Below are 21,932 nucleotides of genomic sequence, written 5' to 3'. Positions count from 1 at the left end.
CAGACAAATTACTTTTTAGAATGTCCCCTAACTTGGATTTGTTTGGTATTTGCTCATGATGATCCAGGTTTTTCATTTTGGGTTGGAATCACATAGAAGTCATACCAATTCTGTCACGCTGTTATCACGTCAAGAGGCACATGACGTGGAGTTGTCTTATTACTGGAGATGTTGCCTTTGATCATTTGATTAATGTGGTGTCTGCCAGGGTTCTTCATTATAAAATTGCTACTTTCTCTTTTGGAATAATAAGTATTTGGTAAAGAAATACATTGAGACTATTTAAATATCCTGTTCTTCAACAAACCTTTGCTTCCTGGTTTTGATTCATCAGTGACTCTTGTCATAATTGATCTTTACTGTGATTGCTGCTAAATGACAGTATTTTCTGAGACATTTACCAGTTTGAATTCTACTACAAGAAGGAACTTGTTTTTTCTCTTCCATTTATTTGTTCATTTTATATCAGCATAAATTTCATGGATTTCTACTTTATTCTGTTTATTATATCAATAGTTGGTACATTTTCTCTGCAGAGGGCCACACAGAAATATTTTAGGCTTAGGGAGCCATAAGGGCTCTGTTACAAGTAGTCAACTCTGCCAGTGTATAGCCAAAACAGACATAGACAGTATGTAAATGAATAGATATGGATTGTTTCAATGAAACTTGAAAAATGTTAAGGTTTAATGGATTTAGCCCAGTGACTGTCCCCTGGGTTGTATCATTATTTATTGGATGTTAAGGTTTTCCCAGATTTGGCTTGTAGGAGACCTTCACATGAGATCTTGGGTCTTTATGACAGATGTTCATAATTTTTTAGTGCTTGCTCTCTGCCACAAGATGTTTTTGGTTCATTTTGTACTTACCCAGTCCTGGAATCAACCATTTCTCCAAAGACCCCTGGTTTGTCTTGGTGGATATGGTTTTTGAGATTTAGGTGTTCGGTGTGCTTGTTGTGCTTCTTGCTCTTTGAGTGGCATTGCTTCTAGGCATTCTGCGTGGATCTAGGAAAAATAGGTTTATACGTAGATACCTTTCTTTCCAATTTAAAACCACATGGTTCAGTGTAGCCTCAAACTTATTATATTTATAGCTTTCTTCCTTCAATAGTGAAAAATCTGGCTTAGGTCATCTTTAATGTATTTATATATTTGCTTATTCTACATTTTGAAGCAATATGCTGACATTTGCACCATCACCTTCGCAGCTTTGACATTTCCAGTCAGCCTGACCATCCCCTCACCTCTAATTCTGCCTGGTCCTTGTCACCTCCTTCGCCCTGATTGTTTCTTTGCTGCTGACCACACTCCTAGTCCATGTTGTCTCCTCACCCTGACCCTGAAGGTCCTGCCAGACTTAGTTGCCTCTTTGGCCCTGCTAGCATCTGGTGTTTCCTTGGCCTCTGCTACTTCCTCCCATCTCTGGGCCCTCAGGCCTAATTGGTTCTGGCTACCTCAAGGAGGAGAGGGAAGAAACCAAAGAAATATATTTTAAAGAAAAGTGGCAAGAAAGTGGAAGAGAATTTCTTTTTCTTTGCAGTTTATTCTTTTTTAGTGTATCTTTTTATTTATCATTTTTAATATATCTTTTTAACTTTTTAATACAACTGAAATTAACTTTGATATTTAGTGAAATGTGAGGCTCTGACTTGAAACATAGTTTTCTAAATAACAACTTTTTTCAGTACTATTTTGAAATGAAATGATTTAAGGACACTCTAAAGATAATTTGTACTACACTAGCTTTTCATTGTACTAATTCATATGCAGGCACTGACTTAAGAAGTAGGATCTTTTTGCTTTGACTCTTATTTAACACTTCTGTCTCTTAAATTATTATTATGTAAGGTTCACTGTAAAAAATGTATTTATATTAACCAGGTACCATAGTAATACATGATCTTAGTTAACAAGTGGAATAATACAAATGTTTAAAAACAAAAACTTACTTTCTCCCAAGGAGCCAGTATCACCAGTCTTACATATTCTTCTACCTCTTTTTCTATGCTCATACAAACACAAACTTACACATGCCTACATGTGGATGCTTCAACTTATAGGTATTTCAAAGATTTATTTTGAATACATCATAAATGCAAATATGTAAATATGTAATAAACCTCAGATAGGTCCCATCAAGCTTAAGAAATAGAATATTACCATAAACCTGTATTTACCTATCTTTGGTCACATCTTCCTCCCATTCCCAGCCATAGAGACAACCCCGTGCTCAATTTTATGTTTTATGTTTTATTTTATGTTTATTATACCTTTTCCTTTCTTGAATGCTTATTATTTCTTTAGTATGTTTTACTACTTTGCTATTTATGTATGTATTCCTGAACAGTTGATTCTTTAGCTTCTGTATTTTACATAAATGGTGTCATTTGTGATTTTTATGTCACTCAATTTTATATTTGTAAAATACCTGTTTATACTATTTTATAAAATATGGATTCATAATATGTGTATAAATAAGACTCATACATATGTATATATTTTTCTAAAACATCCTCTTTGTACAGTGTCTGACAGTAGTAATAATAGCTAACATTTACTAATTAAAATGGACCAGGCACTATTCTAATTCCTTTACATATGTTGCTCTATTTAATGCTTACAAAATAACCCTGTGACATGAGCATTATTATTATTCTCATCCTTACAATAAATAAAAGAAACAACCAACACACTAAGATAATATAAAACTGTCCAATTTCATTAAATGAAAGTAATTATTACTAAGATAATGGCTGTCTCTACCAGGATGGAATGGAGGATGTTCTCAAGTTGTGGTTCAGAGCTTAGGACTGGTATAGGTTGTTTTTCAGAGTCCATAGTCTCTCATGGTTCATCTCACCCTCCGATTTCCACCCTTCATTCTTCCCCTCCTCCCCTCCTACTATCTTCTTCTTCTGATTTTTTTTTTTTTAAACATATAATGTATTATTTGTTTCAGAGGTACGGGTCTGTGATTCAACAGTTGTAAGACTGTAAGCAATTCACAGCGCTCACCATAGCACATACCCTCCCCAATGTGTATCACCCACCACCCCATCCCTCCCACCACCCACCACACCAGCAACACTCAGTTTGTTTCCTGAGATGAAGAATTCCTCATATCAGTGAGGTCATATGATACATGTCTTTCTCTGATTGACTTATTTCGCTCAGCATGATACCCTCCAGTTCCATCTGTCTCGTTGCAAATGGTAAGATCTCATTCCTCTTCATGGCTGCATAATATTCCATTGTATATATCTACCACATCTTCTTTATCCATTTATCTGTCGATGGACATCTTGGCTCTTTCCACAGTTTGGCTATTGTGGACATTGGTGCTATAAACATTGGGGTGCATGTACCCCTTCAGATCCCTACATTTGTATCTTTGGGGTAAATACCCAGTACTGTAATTGCTGGATCATATGGTAGCTCTGTTTTCAACTTTTTGAGGAACCTCCATACTGTTTTTCAGAGTGGCTGCACCAGCTTGCATTCCCACCAACAGTGTAGGAGGGTTCCCCTTTCTCCACATCCCCGCCAAAGTCTGTTGTTTCCTGACTTGTTAATTTTAGCCATTCTGACTGGTGTGAGGTGGTAACTCATTGAGGTTTTGATTTGGATTTCTCTGATGCTGAGTGATGTTGAGCACTTTTTCATGTGTCTGTTGGCCATTTGGATGTCTTCTTTGGAAAAATGTCTGTTCCTGTGTTCTGCCCATTTCTTGATTGGATCATTTGTTCTTTGGGTGTTGAGTTTGATAAGTTCTTTATAGATTTTGGATACTAGCCCTTTATCTGATATGTCATTTGCAAATATCTTCTCCCATTCTGTGGGTTGTCTTTTTGTTTTGTTGACTGTTTCTTTTGCTGTGCAAAAGCTTTTTATCTTGATGAAGTCCCAATAGTTCATTTTTGTCCTTGTTTCTCTTGCCTCTGGCAATGTTTCTAGGAAGAAGTTGCTGTGGCTGAGGTTGAAGAGGTTGCTGCCTGTGTTCTCCTTTAGGATATTGATGGACTCCTGTCTCACATTGAGGTCTTTCAACCATTTGGAGTCTATTTTTGTGTGTGGTGTAAGGAAATGGTCCAGTTTCATTCTTCTGCATGTGGCTGTCCAATTTTCCCAACACCATTTGTTGAAGAGACTGTCTTTTTTCCATTGGACATTCTTTCCTGCTTTGTCGAAGATTAGTTGACCATAGAGTTGAGAGTCCATTTCTGGGCTCTCTGTTCTGTTCCATTGATCTCTGTGTCTGTTTTTGTGCCAGTACCATACTGTCTTGATGATTATGGCTTTGTAATAGAGATTGAAGTCTGGAATTGTGATGCTGCCAGCTTTGCTTTTATTTTTCAACTTTCCTCTGGCTATTCAGGGCCTTATCTGGTTTCATACAAATTTTAGGATTATTTGCTCCATTTCTTTGAAAAAAGTGGATGGTATTTTGATGGGGATTGCATTGAATGTGTAGATTGCTCTAGGTAGCATTGACATCTTCACAATATTTGTTCTTCCAATCCATGAGCATGGAACCTTTTTCCATTTCTTTGTGTCTTCCTCAATTTCTTTCATGAGTATTTTATAGTTTTCTGAGTACAGATTCTTTGCCTTTTGGGTTAGATTTATTCTTAGGTATCTTATGGTTTGGGGTGCAATTGTAAAAGGTATGAACTCCTTAATTTCTCTTTCTTCTGTCTTGCTGTTGGTGTATAGGAACGCCACTGATTTCTGTGCATTGATTTTATATCCTGCCACTTTACTGAATTCCTGTAGGAGTTCTAGCAGCTTTGGGGTGGAGTGCTTTGGGTTTTTCGCATAAAGTATCATATCATCTGCAAAGAGTGAGAGTTTGACTTCTTCTTTGCTGATTCGGATGCCTTTTATTTCTTTTTGTTGTCTGATTGCTGTGGCTAGGACTTCTAATACTATGTTGAATAGCAGTGGTGACAGTGGACATCCCTGCCGTGTTCCTGACCTTAGGGGGAAAGCTCTCAGTTTTTCCCCATTAAGAATGTTATTCGCTGTGGGTTTTTCATAGATGGCTTTTATGATATTGAGATATGTACCCTCTATCCCTATACTCTGAAGAGTTTTGATCAAGAAAGGATGCTGTACTTTGTCAAATACTTTTTCTGCATCTATTGAGAAGATCATATGGTTGTTGTTCTTCTTTTATTATTGTATTGTATCACACTGATTGATATGTGGATGTTGAACCAATCTTGCAGCCCAGGGATAAATCCCACTTGGTCGTGGTGAATAATCCTTTTAAAGTACTGTTGGATCCTACTGGCTAATATTTTGGTGAGAATTTTTGCATCCATGTTCATCAAGGATATTGGTCTGTAATTCTCCTTTTTGATGGGGTCTTGTCTGTCTTGTCTGTCTTGTCTGGTTTTCGGATCAAGGTAAAGGTGGCCTCATAAAACGAGTTTGGAAGTTGTCCTTCCCTTTCTATTTTTTGGAGTGGTTTCAGAAGAATAGGTATTAATTCTTCTTTAAATATTTGGTAGAATTCCCCTGGGAAGCCATCTGGCCTGGGCTTTTGTTTGTTGGGAGATTTTTGATTACTGCTTCAGTTTCCTCAGTGGTTATAGGTCTGTTCAGGTGTTCTGTTTCCTCCTGGTTCAGTTTTGGTAGTTGATACATCTCTAGGAATGCATCCATTTCTTCCAGATTATCTAATTTGCTGGCACAGAATTGCTCATAATATGTTCTTATAATTGTTTGTATTTCTTTGGTGTTGGTTGTGATTTCTCTTTGGGTCCTTTCTCTTTTCTTTTTGATAAGTCTGGCCAGGGGTTTATTAATCTTGTTATTTCTTTCAAAGAACCAGCTCCTAGTTTCGTTGATCTGCTCTACTGTTCTTTTGGTTTCTACATTTCATTGATTTCTGCTCTGATCTTTATTATTTCTCTTCTCCTGCTGGGTTTAGGCTTTATTTGCTGTTCTTTCTCCAGCTCCTTTAGGTGTAGGGTTAGATTGTGTACTTGAGACCTTTCTTGTTGCTTGAGAAAGGCTTGTATTGCTATATACTTTCCTCTGAGGACTGCCTTTGCTGCATCCCAAAGATTTTGAATAGTTGTGTTTTCATTTTCATTGGTTTCCATGAATTTTTTTAATTCTACTTTAATTTCTTGGTTGACCCATTCATTCTTTAGTAGGATGCTCTTTAGCCTCCATGTATTTGAGTTCTTTCCGACTTTCCTCTTGTGATTGAGTTCTAGTTTCAAAGCACTGTGGTCCGAAAATATGCAGGGAATGATACAAATCTTTTGGTACTGGTTGAGACCTCCTTTGTGACTTAGGGATGTGATCTGTTCTGGAGAATGTCCCATGGGCACTAGAGAAGAATGTGTATTCTGTTGCTTTGGGATGGAATGTTCTGAATGTATCTGTGAAGTCCATTTGGTCCAGTGTGTCATTTAAAGTCTTTATTTCCTTGTTCATCTTTTGCTTAGATGATCCGTCCATTTCAGTGAGGGGGGTGTTAAAGTCCCCCACTATTATTGTATTGTTGTCGATGTGTTTCTTTGCTTTTGTTATTAATTGGCTTATATAATTGGCTGCTCCCATGTTAGGGGAATAGATATTTACAATTGTTAGATCTTCTTGTTGGATAGATCCTTCAAGTATGATATTGTGTTCTTCCTCATGTCTTATTACAGTCTTTGGTTTAAAATCTAATTTGTGTGATACAAAGATTGCCACCCAGCTTTCTTTTGGTGTCCATTAGCATGGTAAATTGTTTTCCACCCCCTCACTTTCAATCTGGGGGTGTCTTTGGGTCTAAAATGAGTCTCTTGCAGACAGCATATTGATGGGTCTTGTTTTTATATCCATTGTGATAGCCTGTGTCTTTTGATTGGGGCATTTAGCTCATTCACATTCAGGGTAACTATTGAAAGATAGGTATTTAGTGCCATTGTATTGCCGGTAAGGTGACTGTTAGTGTATATTTTCTGTGTTCCTTTGTGGTCTATGTTACTTTTAGGCTCTCTCTTTCCTTAGAGGACCCCTTTCAATATTTCTTGTGGGGCTGGTTTCGTGTTTGCAGATTCCTTTAGTTTTTGTTTGTCCTGGAAGCTTTTTATCTCTCCTTCTATTTTCAGTGACAGCCTAGCTGGATATAGTATTCTTGGCTACATATTTTTCTCATTTAGTGCTCTGAATATATCCTGCCAGTCCTTTCTGGCCTGCCAGGTCTCTGTGGATCGGTCTGTTGCCAATTTAATGTTTCTACCATTGTAGGTTACAGACCTCTTGTCCCGAGCTGCTTTCAGGATTTTCTCTTTGTCTCTGAGACTCATAAGTTTTACTATTAGATGTCGGGGTGTTGAACTATTTTTATTGATTTTGAAGGGGGTTCTCTGTGCCTCCTGGATTTTGATGCCTGTTTCCTTCCCCAAATTAGGGAAGTTCTCTGCTATAATTTGCTCCAATATACCTTCTGCCCCTCTCTTTCTTCTTCTTCTGGGATCCCAATTATTCTAATGTTGTTTCATCTTATGGTATCACTTATCTCTCGAATTCTGCCCTTGTGATCCAGTAGTTGTTTATCTCTCTTTTTCTAGGCTTCTTTATTTTCCATCATTTGGTCTTCTATATCACTGATTCTCTCTTCTGCCTCATTTATCCTAGCAGTTAGTGCCCCCATTTTTGATTGCACCTCATGAATAGCCTTTTTGATTTCGACTTGGTTGGATTTTAGTTCTTTTATTTCTCTGGAGAGGGTTTCTCTAATAACTTCCATGCTTTTTTCAAGCCCAGCTAGTATCTTTAAAGTGATGATTCTGAACTCTAGTCCAATATCGTACTAATTTCCATATTGAGAAGGTCCCTGGCAGTTGGTACTACCTCTTGTTCTTTTGTTGAGGTGATTTTTTCCATCTTGTCATTTTGTCCAGAGGAGAATAGATGAATGAGAGAACAAAATGCTAACAGGGTAACAACATCCCCAGAAAATGTACTCTAAACAAATCAGAAAAGACCTGAAACTGGGGGAAAAGAAAGGGAAAGAAATAAAAAAGAAAAAGAAAAAGATAAGAATAAACAAAAACAGAACAAAACAAAACAAAAAAACAGAATATGGTCAAATATGATCAGGCTGGTGCATAGATCAGTGCCACACACTAGATTTTGGGTGTATTTTGGTCTGTTAGAAGAAAGTGCCTCCCAAAATTTTAAAGAAAGAAAAACTTATATATGTACAAAAATAAGGGTTGATACGATGAAGGGATGGAATATGACTGTAATGTCGAAAATTATAAAAAATTTTATAAAAGGAATTGATAAGTTATTTGAAAAAAGAAAGAAGAGGATTTTAAAAAAGAAAAAAAAAGGAGAGTATGTGATAAGGAGGAGACTAGAACAAAGCCATACACTAGAGATTTAGGGTATATTTTGATCTGTTAGAAGAAAGTGTATCTCAAAATTTTAAAGAGAGAACAACTTATATATATATGCCAAAAATAAGGGTAACTACAATGAAGGGATAGCATATGACTCTAAAAATGAAAAATAAAAATGTTTTTTAAGAAAAGGATTGATAAGATGTTGGTTGAAAAAGGGAAAAAGAAAAATTCAAAAAAAATAAAAAGTCAGTTAAAAAAAAATTAACTTTTAAAGACTACAGAATCATGGTAAAAAAAGCCATGAATTCTATGTGCAGTATTCCCCTAGCGCTGGAGTTCTGCACTTCTCATTGATCGGTAAACTTGGTCTTGGCTGGCTGTTCTTGCTGATCTTCTGGGGGAGGAGCCTGTTGCCGTGGTTCCCAAATGTCTTTGCCGGAGGCGGAATTGCCCCACCCTTGCCCAGTCAGGGCTAAGTAATCTGCTCAGGTTTGCTCTCAGGAGCTTTTGTTCCCTGCAAGTTTTCCATGCAGCTTTGGAGGACGAGAGTGAAAATGGCGGCCTCCCAATCTCTGCCCCCGAGGAGCCAAGAACTCAGGGCCCCGTCCCTCAGTGAGCCCCCAGAGAAAAGCAGTCAATCACTCCTGTCTCCCCGGTCTCTGGCCGCACTCCGTGCTCACCCTGCCTGTGACCGAGCATTTCTATCTCTGGCACCCAACCCCCTGTGGAGTCTCCAAACCCAGCAGATCCCTGTGGTGCGCTCCCACGCCGCTCTTCCCGTGGGAGGAACGGGAGTCTCCCTGGATCTGCTGCTTGTTGGGTCCCTGCTGGAAGAGCAGTGCCTCGACTGTGCTTTGGATCACAGTTTATGGCAGCCACAAGCTGAGAATCCACTCCTCAGCTCCGTCTCTGCATCCGGCTTCCCTGCTCTGATACCTGGGAGCTCTGCCGCACTCAGGCACCCCTGGTCTTTCTGTGACCCAAGGGTCCTGAGACCACACTGTCCCAGCGAGAGTTCCACCCCCCGCTTAGCCACTGGAGCGACGTCCCTCAGCCTAGCAGACTTCTGAAAGTTCTGATTTTTTGCTCCGCAGCTCTATCACTTGCCAGTAGTGGCCCATGGAGGCCCCCGCCCCCGCCATCTGTCCTCCCGAATATTGCCTCAGATTCACTTCTCCGCACTTCCTACCTTCCAGAAAGTGGTGGCTTTTCTGTTCAGAGAGTTGTTGCTATTCTTTTCTTCGATCTCCTATTGGGTTTGTAGGTGTTCAGAATGGTTTGATCCCTATCCACCTGAATTCCTGAGACCAGGTGAAATCCAGGTCTCCTACTTCTCCGCCATCTTGCTCCCCTCTCTACAACCTGGTTTTTAAACCATTGGTAGCTTGAGCTTGAATTTAGTCATAGTGGGAATATTTACACAACAGAAATCAGAAATCTGCAATTATTTAATCTGATTCATATTAGGACCTCACCCCTCCACTCGTGTAGTTCCTTTACCTGCATACCAATTGTTAATGGGTTTCTTTGCCAGGTTACTGTCAGCATTCAGTATCTTGACCTAAAAAGTGGTTATACAGGTGTTCATTTTATACCAATTCATTAAGTTGTACATTTACATCTTCTGTATGTAAAAAAACAGGGTTTTTTTGAGATAGCACGAGCAGATGGGGAGGGGCAGAGAGAGAGGGTGAGAGTATCTTAAGCAAGCTCTATGCTCAACACAGAGCAGGATGCAGGGCTCAATCTCATGATCCTGAGCTAATGACCGGAGCCAAAATCAAGAGTCAGATGCTTAACCAGCTGAGCCACCCAGGTTCCCCAACAATGAAAATCATTTTTAAAAAATTAATACCGGGCGCCTGGGTGGCTCAGTTGTTTAAGCGACTGCCTTCGGCTCAGGTCATGATCCTGGAGTCCTGGGATCGAGTCCCATGTCAGGCTCCCTGCTCAGCAGAGAGTCTGCCTCTCCCTCTGACCCTCCCCCCTCTCATGCTCTCTATCTCATTCTCTCTCTCAAATAAATAAATAAAATCGTAAAAAAAAAAAAATTAATACCAAGTGTTGGTAAGGAAGGAAAGGGTGTTTTGTACACTATTGACTATAGTGGAGCCAAAAATGTAGAGGGCAGTCTGGGAAATGAGAAAGAGATTTCTTTTTCAAGAGTAGATGGAATGGATTGTTTGAGTAATAATTTGCACGTAAATATTTATTGAGTGAATAAAAGATGTTCTCTATTATACATATAGGGATTTTTACTTTAAAACATATAAAGAAGCTATATAAATCCTCATTGCTTCAAGAAAGGCTTGATATTTAAGGGCTTTCATAGTTCTAGTTACATAGTTAAAGGTATAATTTAGTTATTGTATACTATGTATATTATATATGTTATATATATTCTATATATATATTGAATAATCTCATTTATTGGTAATTAAATATTTGCAATTAATTACTTTGAAATTTAGGTGTTATGGAATTGATATGTACACTTTAACTATTCACATTCATTTTCATTTATTGACTTGAGAATTTTTTGAGTTTCCACTATAATACGTATTTGGTATATACAAGTTACAAGGGGAAAAAATGCTGCAAAGCAAATAATTACAATAGAGTGTCACTTTTTCTGCACTTTGTTATATAATGTGTGGTGTGAAAATGGAGATGGTCTTTAAGTGAAGAAAGGTTAATTGAAAATGAAAGAAATGTTGGGAAAACTTGGATTTGGGGGAAAAGGGAACTTATTAATTTAATAAAAGTAGGAAAAGTTATTTATGTGAACACTTGATGATTATACACTTATGAATGGATGTTACGATGTTATAATTTTTTAAAAAGTAATTCTTTTCCACAAATCTGACATTTGGTGAATAATTTGAAATTACCAAAATCTGAAAATTAATGTTTGAATCCTCTGATATAAGTGAAATGGTATAGCATTAATACTAACAAATATTATAATCCTAATAAATACAACTTGTAAAGAATTCCATAGTATTCCAACATAATGGCATTAAGCTTATTTAGTATCATGAGGGTTTTTTTCCTTATGTTCTCTGTTTTATTCTAGATGGTCCCCGGCCATCACAAAAGGAAATTATATCACTACGGGCATTTATGCTACTTTTTCTGAAACAGCTCATACTAAAGGTAAAATAATTTTACATTATTTAGAACTGCAATATATTAGATGAAGAGGAATTTTTGGCATTGTTTAAAATCAATATTGTAAAATTAGCAGTAACTATTTTTAATTTATGAATAGCTTTCAAAATCCTAAAGTAAATCTTAGTGTTAACTTTTGTTAAACTTGACTTTTTGTTAATCCTCTTTGAGATCATCCATTTTAAGAGGTATATGAACTGTGAACAAGGAACATATGCATAAGATATGAGTATAAAGTTTTATTCCAGAAAATGGTCTGTGTACCTGTATGAGAAGACTTACATTATGTATTTTATCATAGTAGGATTTTTAAAAGATTAAGATAAAGAAAAATGGAAAATAAAGGTAAAATATACATCAATTGGTTCTATAAAGTTTTGTATTATTTTAAGAAAAGAATAAATGGTTAGAAAATAATATGAATACAGTTAGATCAAAATATACTAACTTTTGATAGTGATGGTCAGTCAAATATTAGCCTTAAAAGACTAGATACAGTTTTCCAAATATTTACTTACTTAAGTGGAAATAATATAGTCTATCAATTATGAAATATTTAAAGATTTTAATGAAAACATCACTACTTTTAAGTTGTTCTTATTTTTTTTTTAAATGATCATTTGATGCCTGTCTTTAAAGTTTTAGATTTAAATAATATATATATTTTTAAAATTAGGATCGAGGGGTCAAGGAAGATGAACTTCAGAGTATCTTAAATTACCTACTTACCATGCATGAGGTAAGACATGGTCTATGTCTTCTATTTTAATTATTTTATGCAAAGTACTAGAATAAAATATTAACTAAAGAAATTTTTTTTTTGGTGATCCTCATTATGCAGGATGAAAATATTCATGATGTGTTACAGTTACTAGTGGCTTTAATGTCAGAACACCCAGCCTCAATGATACCAGCATTTGATCAAAGAAATGGAATAAGGTATGATTATAATATTAGTATTACTAGTAGACTTTAATTGAGTACAGTTGTGCTTTCTAGAATAACTCCTACTCTAGGAACTTTTTAATAAATACAGCAAAATCTTACACACAAGAAGGGAATAAATGGAGAAAGCTAGTATTAATCTTCTAATACTCCAACTGATGAACTATTTAAAGAATGGGTCTTGGTCTCAAGAAGAGTGATTAAATTGTGATGCTGTAGTAAAGATATTTCAATTAGTGTGAAGAACAAATATATATATATATATTTTTTTTTTGCAGGAAGACAAGAAACATGGTATATTTCAGCAAAAGAGAGCACAGGAAAATTGTATGAATTTAAGCTCAAGAACTAGATAGTGGCCAGATTTGGAAGATACTGGCTACATAATAGAAAGAGGTTTAGATTTTTTTCTGTTTATGATGAAATAAAGTATTTTGAATAGGGTACTGATTTGCTCAGATTTCCATTTTGTTAGATTTACAGTCAGCAGTGTGGAAAATGAACTGGAGAGGGATAAAACTGATGTAGCAAAATAAGTAGAGAGATTATTTTATTCATCAGTATTAGGGATGATGAGTTAGGACAGTGACAACGTAGTTGGAGCAAGAGGACAAAACCAAAAGAGTTTGAAGACTAAGTTTAGTTAGAATGATTGTAAGTAATTATGTAGGTAAGTGAAAAATAGTTCCTTGATTAGTATTCTTATGAACTTCAGCCTATAATCTAGCCCTTTAGGGATTCTCCTTTTTAATTTTTCTGAAGTCTGAATTATTGGATGAAGAGGAAATCTAAGTTATGCCATGTGCAACTCAGTGAACTTCCACAGGTTGTAAAAGAATTTGGAAATAATATACCTACAAAAGGATTTTATTAGTGCTTCTTTTACTTGGCCATTTATATCAACAAATGACAGTTTTCTAGATTTGAAGGACTTCTTTCCAAATCAGAGAAGCAATCACATCATTTCTATTGGATGTTCTGTTTATCACTGTGATCTTTGAGTTTACAAGCCATGGAATTGCTACTCTGTTTGAAGAAGAGGATTACACATTTAATTATTAAGAACTATAAATATTTTCTTACTATGAGGTTGAACTATATGAAATTGCTGATACTTAACTGTTTACTAAATAATGGCATATTTGGTTCAACCTAATCATATAATACAGTTATACTTATTCTTAAAATATATTTAGATTGAAAAATTAGTATCCTTGACCTTAGATCCTAGTATCTCTTTTATTTATTATATCAACTGATAAGTGAATCAATTAAAATTGTCCTCATCATCCTTGTGAATGATACCAACCTTAGATTGGTTAATATGAAATTCAGACAAAAAATTCTTTATTACTTTGACAGAGTGAAAATACGATCTTACAAAGGAGAATGATATTTGGTTAGATCTTTAGGGGACTGAAATAGTGATTTATATGTATAGTATGAGTGGAATGATTAGATATAATGAATACCAAGGCCTGGTTGCTCATGATTGAAACCTGCTAAACATGTCCTATTGTTACCAGTGTGTTCAAAACAGTGACAAAGATGGAAGGTTTTCTCCTTCAGTTTCTCCGTTTCAAAAAAAATGTGGTGAATGTAGGCTTTGACTAAAGATATGGAAAAAATAGGCTTATTAGATACAACACTTAAAGGTCTATATCTTAGAAAGAGAGATACTCAAGGATAGCAGTTATATATAAAATATTTTCTGGGGAAAATTCTGATAAATTGTAATTTATATACACTAACAACTGAACACAAAGAATGAACTTAATTCTGGTGACATTTTAACTGGCTTTAAGAAAGACCATGTGATAATACAACATTGAACTGAGCAGCTAAAAATGTGATATTTTTATATCTGAAAATCTTACAAAAAAGAATACATAAGTACTTGTCTCAACTAATTTAGATCATTTGCTGGCTTAATATAGTAAGCTTGAGCAGATTAATTAGGATTCACCTATCTTATGATATTTCAGGTAAACAGTCATTAACTGATTCGTCAGTAAATTTCTTAGGCTGTGAGCTTTTACTTTGGTTCTCAAGATTATTTTTACTGTTGAATGTTCTTTCTCATGATTGCCTGAACAGTTCTTTTTCTTACGTGTATAACTTTCCTATTCTCATACTTTGTTTTTTAATTACTGATCATGGTTCATAAAAGTTCTGAAGATAGATTTCAATGTAAATACATATTTAGGAATGTGAGGCTTTTGAAAAAAATCATCTTCTAAAGGAAATAGTAACTCTAATGTTTATCTCAGTCTGTTCTTCAGTAGAGTAACTCACAAATAAAAAGCAGTATCAACAAAATATTATTTTCTTTTTTAGTAGTATAAGCCACTGTTAAAACAGATGTGACTAGCTTTAAGTAATTTGTTCCCTTTTGTTAATGTCACTGAAACGATATAAAAATTATACTGCACCTAGTAATACCAACTTTTTGTTTAGCCTCAATTACTTCATCTTGAAGCATAAAATGACACTTTATTTTTTAAAAAGACATAATACAATAAAGCACATCCTAATTTTATAGTCACCACTACCACCTTCAAAGAACTTTCTTAAATTCTAGAATTAGTTGCAAAAGAATATAGTTATTATTGTTCCCTACTACCTTATAGAAAAAATATTTACTTTTATGTTTTGGAATAAACACAAGATAAAAATTTTTAAATATTTATGAAAATTATAATGGATATAGCCCTGTTCTTATATCATATTCAAATGACTGTATATATTAGGTTGGGTTATATGTTAGTAGAGACTTCTTTGCTCCAAGTAATAGAAAACTTCTCAAACCAATAGGTAAAACAGAATAATGTGTTTGTTACACAAATCTCATTAAGGTAAGAACAAGGAATTGGAAAGCTATAAGGAAACAGCTTTGCTTTCTCTGCTACTTCCTATATGGTCGCTTTATTCTTTTGTATGTAGACTCGTCTCTGTGAACAAAACAAGGCTGCCTTATAGTTTCTGTTTTAAATAATTTTCTAATTCAAGAGCCCAAAAAGTACTAGATATTGTTTCTCAGATCTCACTCCAAATGCTCAGAAAAGAGAAATAATTGGGCAAGTATCTATCCATGGTCCAATTAGCTATAAACAAGAAAAAAAGGTCATCAAGAAGAAATGTCAGGGGCAGTTCTATAACAGAAGGGGAAATACAGCCTAACTAAGCATGTATCTTAAATTAGAATTTTTTTTTTCAATATGCTAGAAGGCAATACTTATGAGCAACAAATCACTTTGAACTTTTGAGTATTTATTTGAAGGCCAAGTTTAAAGAAATATTAGTAAAATGTGCTAATTTTTAATTTTTCCAAAGAATTTAAAATCCTGAAAGGTACTTTGTATTGTTTATATTTATAATTCATTGTAAAGTATATAGTGCTTATATTTTTAATATTTGTAAGTTCTTAAAATGTTATTTATTTCTGCATTTTTTTTAGAGTAATCTACAAATTATTGGCTTCTAAAAGTGAAAGTATTTGGGTTCAAGCTCTGAAAGTTCTGGGATACTTTCTGAAGCATTTAGGTCACAAGTAAGTTGATGTTTTTCATAAGGAATTGTGGAAATACCTATTGAAATTATATTTTTAGTAGTTCCATATCTAATGGAACATGAAATTTGACTTGAATAATCTTATAGCAGAAAATAATAGCTTCCTGTTGTAAAAGTTGTAAAACTGTTTTACAAAAGAATGTTTATTAATAGTAGATTATAGAACAAATTCACAATTTAAGTAATATAGTTTATTTTTGTTTGCTGAAAGAAAATACTGTTCATTTTAAAGATGTAAGAAAATATTTCATCAAATAAAACAAAACACTTAAGGATATGATTTTAGTGAAAAGTTTCCTGACAGGGAATACCATGTATATGAGAGTTGCTCTTTTGCTTACATGCTAAGTCAGTATTTTATTATTTGTATTTTTTTCCTAACATTGAGGCTTATTGATTGTTTTTGTGATTTAAATATCCTGGAATATTTCTTTTTTCCCTAAAGTCCAGAATTCAGATACTTTTAAATGTCACTTGCTGATATAATGAATGTTTTTCATATTATGTTGCCCGGTGCAAAATTATTCTTTTTAAAATTCATTTTCTATACAAATGAGCCCAAGAAAGTATCATTTAATTATTGATAGATGGGGTTCCTCTCAAAACCTCACTGTTGCCATTTCTTTTTGGTGCTTAAATTTACGAAGAGTTTATTGATAACACTGATGTGAAAACTACACAAGATTCAGATAAGACATCTCTAACATGCTAAATAGTTTGAAAGACTAGATTGCTTTTTATTTTGGTACCAAATCAATAGTCAAGTAAAGGAGAATAGACATATTACAAATATAGGAAATAGTTCAACAAAGCCTGGATTGTAGGAAAGAATTATGAATATATGAGGAACTGTAAATGTACTAGTTGGTTGAATACTGAGAGTGAAAGCACATGTACTTTTAATATTAAGAGAGAAGGACTACTAATGTAACTGGTTAAGTAAAAGAAATTGACTAGGAGAAATTAAAGAAAGGATTCTAGCCCTAGATGCAACCTCTTAAAAATTGTTAAGAAAACACATTTAAAAATATAGCAATGTGGAAAAGATAAGCAAAACTAACCTGCAGATAAGAACACTTACTGGAAAAATACTGTTATAGAGTACATAATAATTGTGATTAGAAATTTTACTGTAAGTTTAAAAAGTAAGGAATAAATTGCTCTGAGGAAGGATTACTACAAAGCAGAATTTCAAGAAGTTGGAAGACATGGTAGGATAACACAGAAGTGTTGGATCATGGACTAACAAAACTTTGGAGGAAAGTTTCTATTTTTGTTGAAGAAAAAAAAATTTATACAAATAAAAATGAAATCAGAGGAAGCCTAAAGGAAGATAAATTGTGTGGTTGGCATAGTAAGATACACAGAAGATAAAAATGAAAAGAAAGCAAATAATATGTATGGATGGAAATATAAGAGTTTAGAAGGATCAAAGAGAAAATGATTGATATAGAAAGCACAGAAATTCCAACAATGGTGTAAATTGAGTTCCCAAATAAGAAAAGCAGAACAAGGGAACTAAACAAATACTTAAAGCTATAATTCAGTGAAGTCCTAATGTAAGATTTTGCCATCCATATTAAAAAGTCAGGCTGTGTGCCAGGAAGAATTTTCCTAGAATGGTCAGCACAAAAGTAAACTATTGGATTTAAATTAAGTCAAGAATCGTTTTTCAGCAGTGTGCAAATAGGGGGAAATTTGAGTTGGGCTTTAGACTTTTCTACAGTGTTTTTCAATAAAGAAAACATAGAGCAACACCCATAGGATATTGAAGTAAAGAAAATGGGAGCCAAAGTATCGTTTAACTAAAAAGGATGCTGCCAAACAATTTTTAACCATACAAGGACTTGTTTTTCTGAATAATTATTGAGAAAATTTCTGGGGACAAAGTTCAGCTAATCAGGATGACGACACACTATAGCTAAGTACTACTGGTGAACACTGAATGAATTTAACAGTGAAACTAGCCTAAAACAAATGTTTGAATTAGAGTGACAGACCAGAATTTACTTTTATAGGCCCTATTAATGCAGAAATGCTACAGTTATAACATTGGGAAAGGACTGAGGAAAGACAGAAAGTAGAGTAAATCCAAAGAGTCAAAGGTTATCCATAAGAAGCTTACAAATGAAATATTAGAAACACAGGTTTACTGACTAAAATTAGATGACAAAGGAGAGATGAAAAATTAAGAGTAAATATATTGAATTTATCATTGCTCATAATGGGGAAATACACTTTCTAAACACATAGAGGCCTTCTTATTCCTTTACAGTTAAAGAGATAAGAAATTTGGCAAAATTATAATGCTTTCAAGATATTAAAGAACTGTATAAAAAAACTGAGAATAATATGTGTAATGGAATCTTTAAAAACCTATTAAATATGACATATCTAACACCAAACATCTGCCATAAAAATAAATGTGAAAGTTTTTGTATTTTAAGGAAAAAAAAGTTCATCACAGTAATAAAATGCAGATCTATAAGCAAGAAATGTACTAAAATAAAGTGATTTAGAAAGGCTAAAAATTAAAGGATACCTAAAGGTTATACCACATATATACAAATGAAAAAAGCAGGAATCATGATCTTAGCATTGGACAAATTAGAAGTCAAGCCAGAAAGCATTAATAACATAAAGAAGGACACACAGTGTTAAAGGGTGAAACTTTCATGAAAAGGAAATTATGGGAGAAATAATACAATTACCATTAGTTTAAAACATTAAAATGATTTTTATTTCACCTATCTTGGTTCATAAAAAATCAAGGAGTAAAGTAACATAAATAACAAGGTAAATCTGTTTAATATAGTTTGAAGTCTATATCATGTTAATAAAGAAAATAACTTCACTGCCATGGAAAATTTATGAAAATTTGACACGACATAGCAGACATCAAAGAAAAATTCTAAAACATAAAAACAAAACAGATAAGGTTGTCTTATTAACATACAGTAAAAGAAAATAGGAACAAAATCTGAAACCAAAATTTCTTCTACCTAGAAATTTAAAATTTATTAAACAACTTTTGTGTCAAAGAGAAGATGCACACAAAATGCAGAATTTTTTTCAGGATTTTATTTTATTTTATTTTTCATCATGGTAAGTGTACTCTTTAATCCCATCCCCTATTTTCCCCATCCCCCTCACCCACCTCCCCTCTGGTAACCATCAGTTTATTTTCTATAGTTTAGAGTCTTGGTTTGTCTCTCTTTTTTTTTTCCTTTGCTTGTTTGTTTTGTTTCTTAAATTCCACATATGAATGAGATCATATGGTATTTGTCTTTCTCTGATTTATTTTGCTTTGCATTATACTCTCTAGCTCTATCCATGTTATTGCAAATAGCAAGATTTCATTTTTTATGGACAAATAATATTCCATTGTGTATATATACCACATCTTCTTTATCCATTCATCTATCAGTGGACACTGGGCTGCTTCCATAGTTTGGCTATTGTAAATAATGCTGCAGTAAACATAGGGATGCATGTATTCCTTTTTGTATTTTGGGGGTAAATACCCAGCAGTGCAATTCCTGGATCATAGTACTGTTCTGTTTTTAATTTTTTGAGCAAATTCCATGCTGTTTTCCACTGTGGCTGCACCAGTTTGCCTTCCCATCAATAGTGCAAGAGGGTTCCTTTTTCTCCACATTCTCACCAACACTTATTTCTTGTGTTTTTGATTTTAGCTATTCTGACAGGTATGAGATGATACCTCATTGTAGTTTTGATTCGCATTTCCCTGATAATGAGTGATATTGAATATCTTTTCAAGTGTGTGTTGGCCATCTGTATGTCTTCTTTAGAGAAATGTCTGTGCATGTCTTCTGCCCTTTTTTTTTCTTCTGCCCATTTTTAATTGGATTGTCTGTTCCTTAGGTTGAGTTATATCAGTTCTTTATATATTTTGGATATTAACCCTTTATCGGATATGTCATTTGTAAATATCTTCTCCCATTCTGTGGGTTGCCTTTTAGTTTTGTTGATTGTTTCCTTTGCTGGGCAGAAACTTTTTATTTTGCTGTAGTCCCAATAGTTTATTTTTGCTTTTATTTCCCTTGCCTCAGGAGACATATCTAGGAACTTGTTGCTATGGCTGATGTCAGAGAGATTATTACATGTCTCTCTTGTAGCAATTTCATGGTTTCAGGTCTCACATTTAGGTCTTTAATCAATTTCGACTTTGTTTTTGTGTATGATGAAAGAAAGTGGTCCAGTTTCATTGTTTTGCATGTGGCTTTCCAGTTTTTCTAACACCATTAGTTGAAAAAGCTGTCAATTTCCCACTGTATATATTCAGTCCTCCTTTGTTGATTACAAAATCAATGTAAAGAAATTTGTTGTATTCCTACACACTAAGAATGAAGCAGCAAAAAGTGAAATTAAGAAAGCAATCCCATTTACAGTTGTACCAAAACAATAAAATATCTAGGAATAAAACTTAACTGAAGAGGTGAAAGACCTGTACTCCAAAAACTATAAAACACTGATGAAAGAAATTCAAGAATATGCAAAGAAATGGGAAGGCATTCCATACTCATGAGTTGGAAAAGCAATATTGTTAAAATGTATCACTCAAAGCAATCTACAGATTTAATGCAATCCCTATCAAAATACCAAAAGCATTTTTCACAGAACTAGAACAAATAATCCTAAAACTTGTATGGAACCACAAAAGATCAGACCCCAAATGGACAAAGCAGTCTTGAAAAAAAAAAACAAAACAAAACTGGAAGTATTACAATTCCAGATTTCAAATTATATTACAAGGTGGTAGTAATTAAAACAGTATAGTACTGGCATGAAAATAGATACATAGATCAATAGAATACAATGGAAAACCCAGAAATAAGCCCACAATTATATGGACAAACTGCAGAATATTAAAAAAAAAAACAACTTCAAGAAAACCTATGAGATACAGGTGAAGAAGTGCTTATGGGAATATCCATAGTTATAGAGCAATAAAAAGAAAATACAGAAAAAAATTAAAATGTATAAGTTAGGAAAAGAATAACCAAATAAATGGAAGGTAGTAATTAATAAATAGAAAAGTAGGAATTAATGATTCAGGACACAGAAAATCATTTAAAAAGCTGATTTTTTAAAACTCATGATACAGATGGATAAATCATCATTAAGCAACTCAAGAAAGGGCAAAAGTATGAATGTACAAAATAAATTACAATTTCCATAATTAATATACAAACTGAGAAAATTAAAAGAATTTCATATAATTTTGCCCGGCTTTTCCTAGAAATTGATAAGACAACCTAGTAGAAAAAGAGGAGAAGGATATGAATGAATGGTTGGCTCATAGAGGAGAATATGCACAGCAAATAAACATTGGAAAAGAATAGAGTCCTACTTGTAATAAGGGAAATACGGGGACTCTGGGTGGCTCAGTTGGTTAAGCGCCTGATTTTGGCTCAGGTCATGATCCCAGAGTCTTGGGATCTAGTCCCCCATCGGGCTCCTTGCTCAGCAGGGAGCCTGCTTCTCCCTCTTCCTGCTGCTCCCCCTGCTTGTGCTCTCTCTCTGACAAGTAAATAAATAAAATCTTAAAAAAAAGGGGGGGGGAGCGAATCTAATCTGAAACTAAAGTAACATATCAATATATTAGATTGGTTATGGGGGCAGCAAGCATTCTCACATATTGCTAACTGGAGCATAAATTAGTATAGTCCCATTTGGAATGCAGTGTTAGTTTTGATCAGTGTCTGTCAAAATGACAAATAAATATACTTTTTAACCCAGCAGTTTATCGCTTATACCCATGTGAAAACATGACTCTTCAGAGTTATTCATTGTTCTGTTGTTTATAATCATAAATGTTAGGAGAAATCTTAAATTTCCATTAGTAGGGGATTTGTTAAATAATGTA

At 34.2% G+C, this 21,932-nt stretch overlaps 1 protein-coding gene across 7 annotated transcripts in view; it reads left to right on the top strand.

The window, feature by feature from the left end:
- NBEA (neurobeachin) overlaps positions 1-21,932 on the top strand; it is a 683,633-nt gene that overhangs the window by 178,449 nt on the left and 483,252 nt on the right. For all 7 annotated transcript variants that reach the window (XM_035003560.1, XM_035003559.1, XM_035003554.1 and 4 more), the window contains exons 14-17: positions 11,433-11,512; positions 12,204-12,266; positions 12,369-12,466; positions 15,930-16,022. In XM_035003560.1, the coding sequence (XP_034859451.1) occupies positions 11,433-11,512; positions 12,204-12,266; positions 12,369-12,466; positions 15,930-16,022 (334 nt within the window). The remainder of the gene's footprint in view (positions 1-11,432; positions 11,513-12,203; positions 12,267-12,368; positions 12,467-15,929; positions 16,023-21,932) is intronic.

Source organism: Mirounga leonina, unplaced genomic scaffold (assembly GCF_011800145.1).
Source record: "Mirounga leonina isolate KUSES-001 unplaced genomic scaffold, KU_Mleo_1.0 Mir_127, whole genome shotgun sequence".
Classification (NCBI taxonomy): domain Eukaryota; kingdom Metazoa; phylum Chordata; class Mammalia; order Carnivora; family Phocidae; genus Mirounga; species Mirounga leonina.
This window is presented reverse-complemented; position numbering and strand designations above follow the sequence as displayed.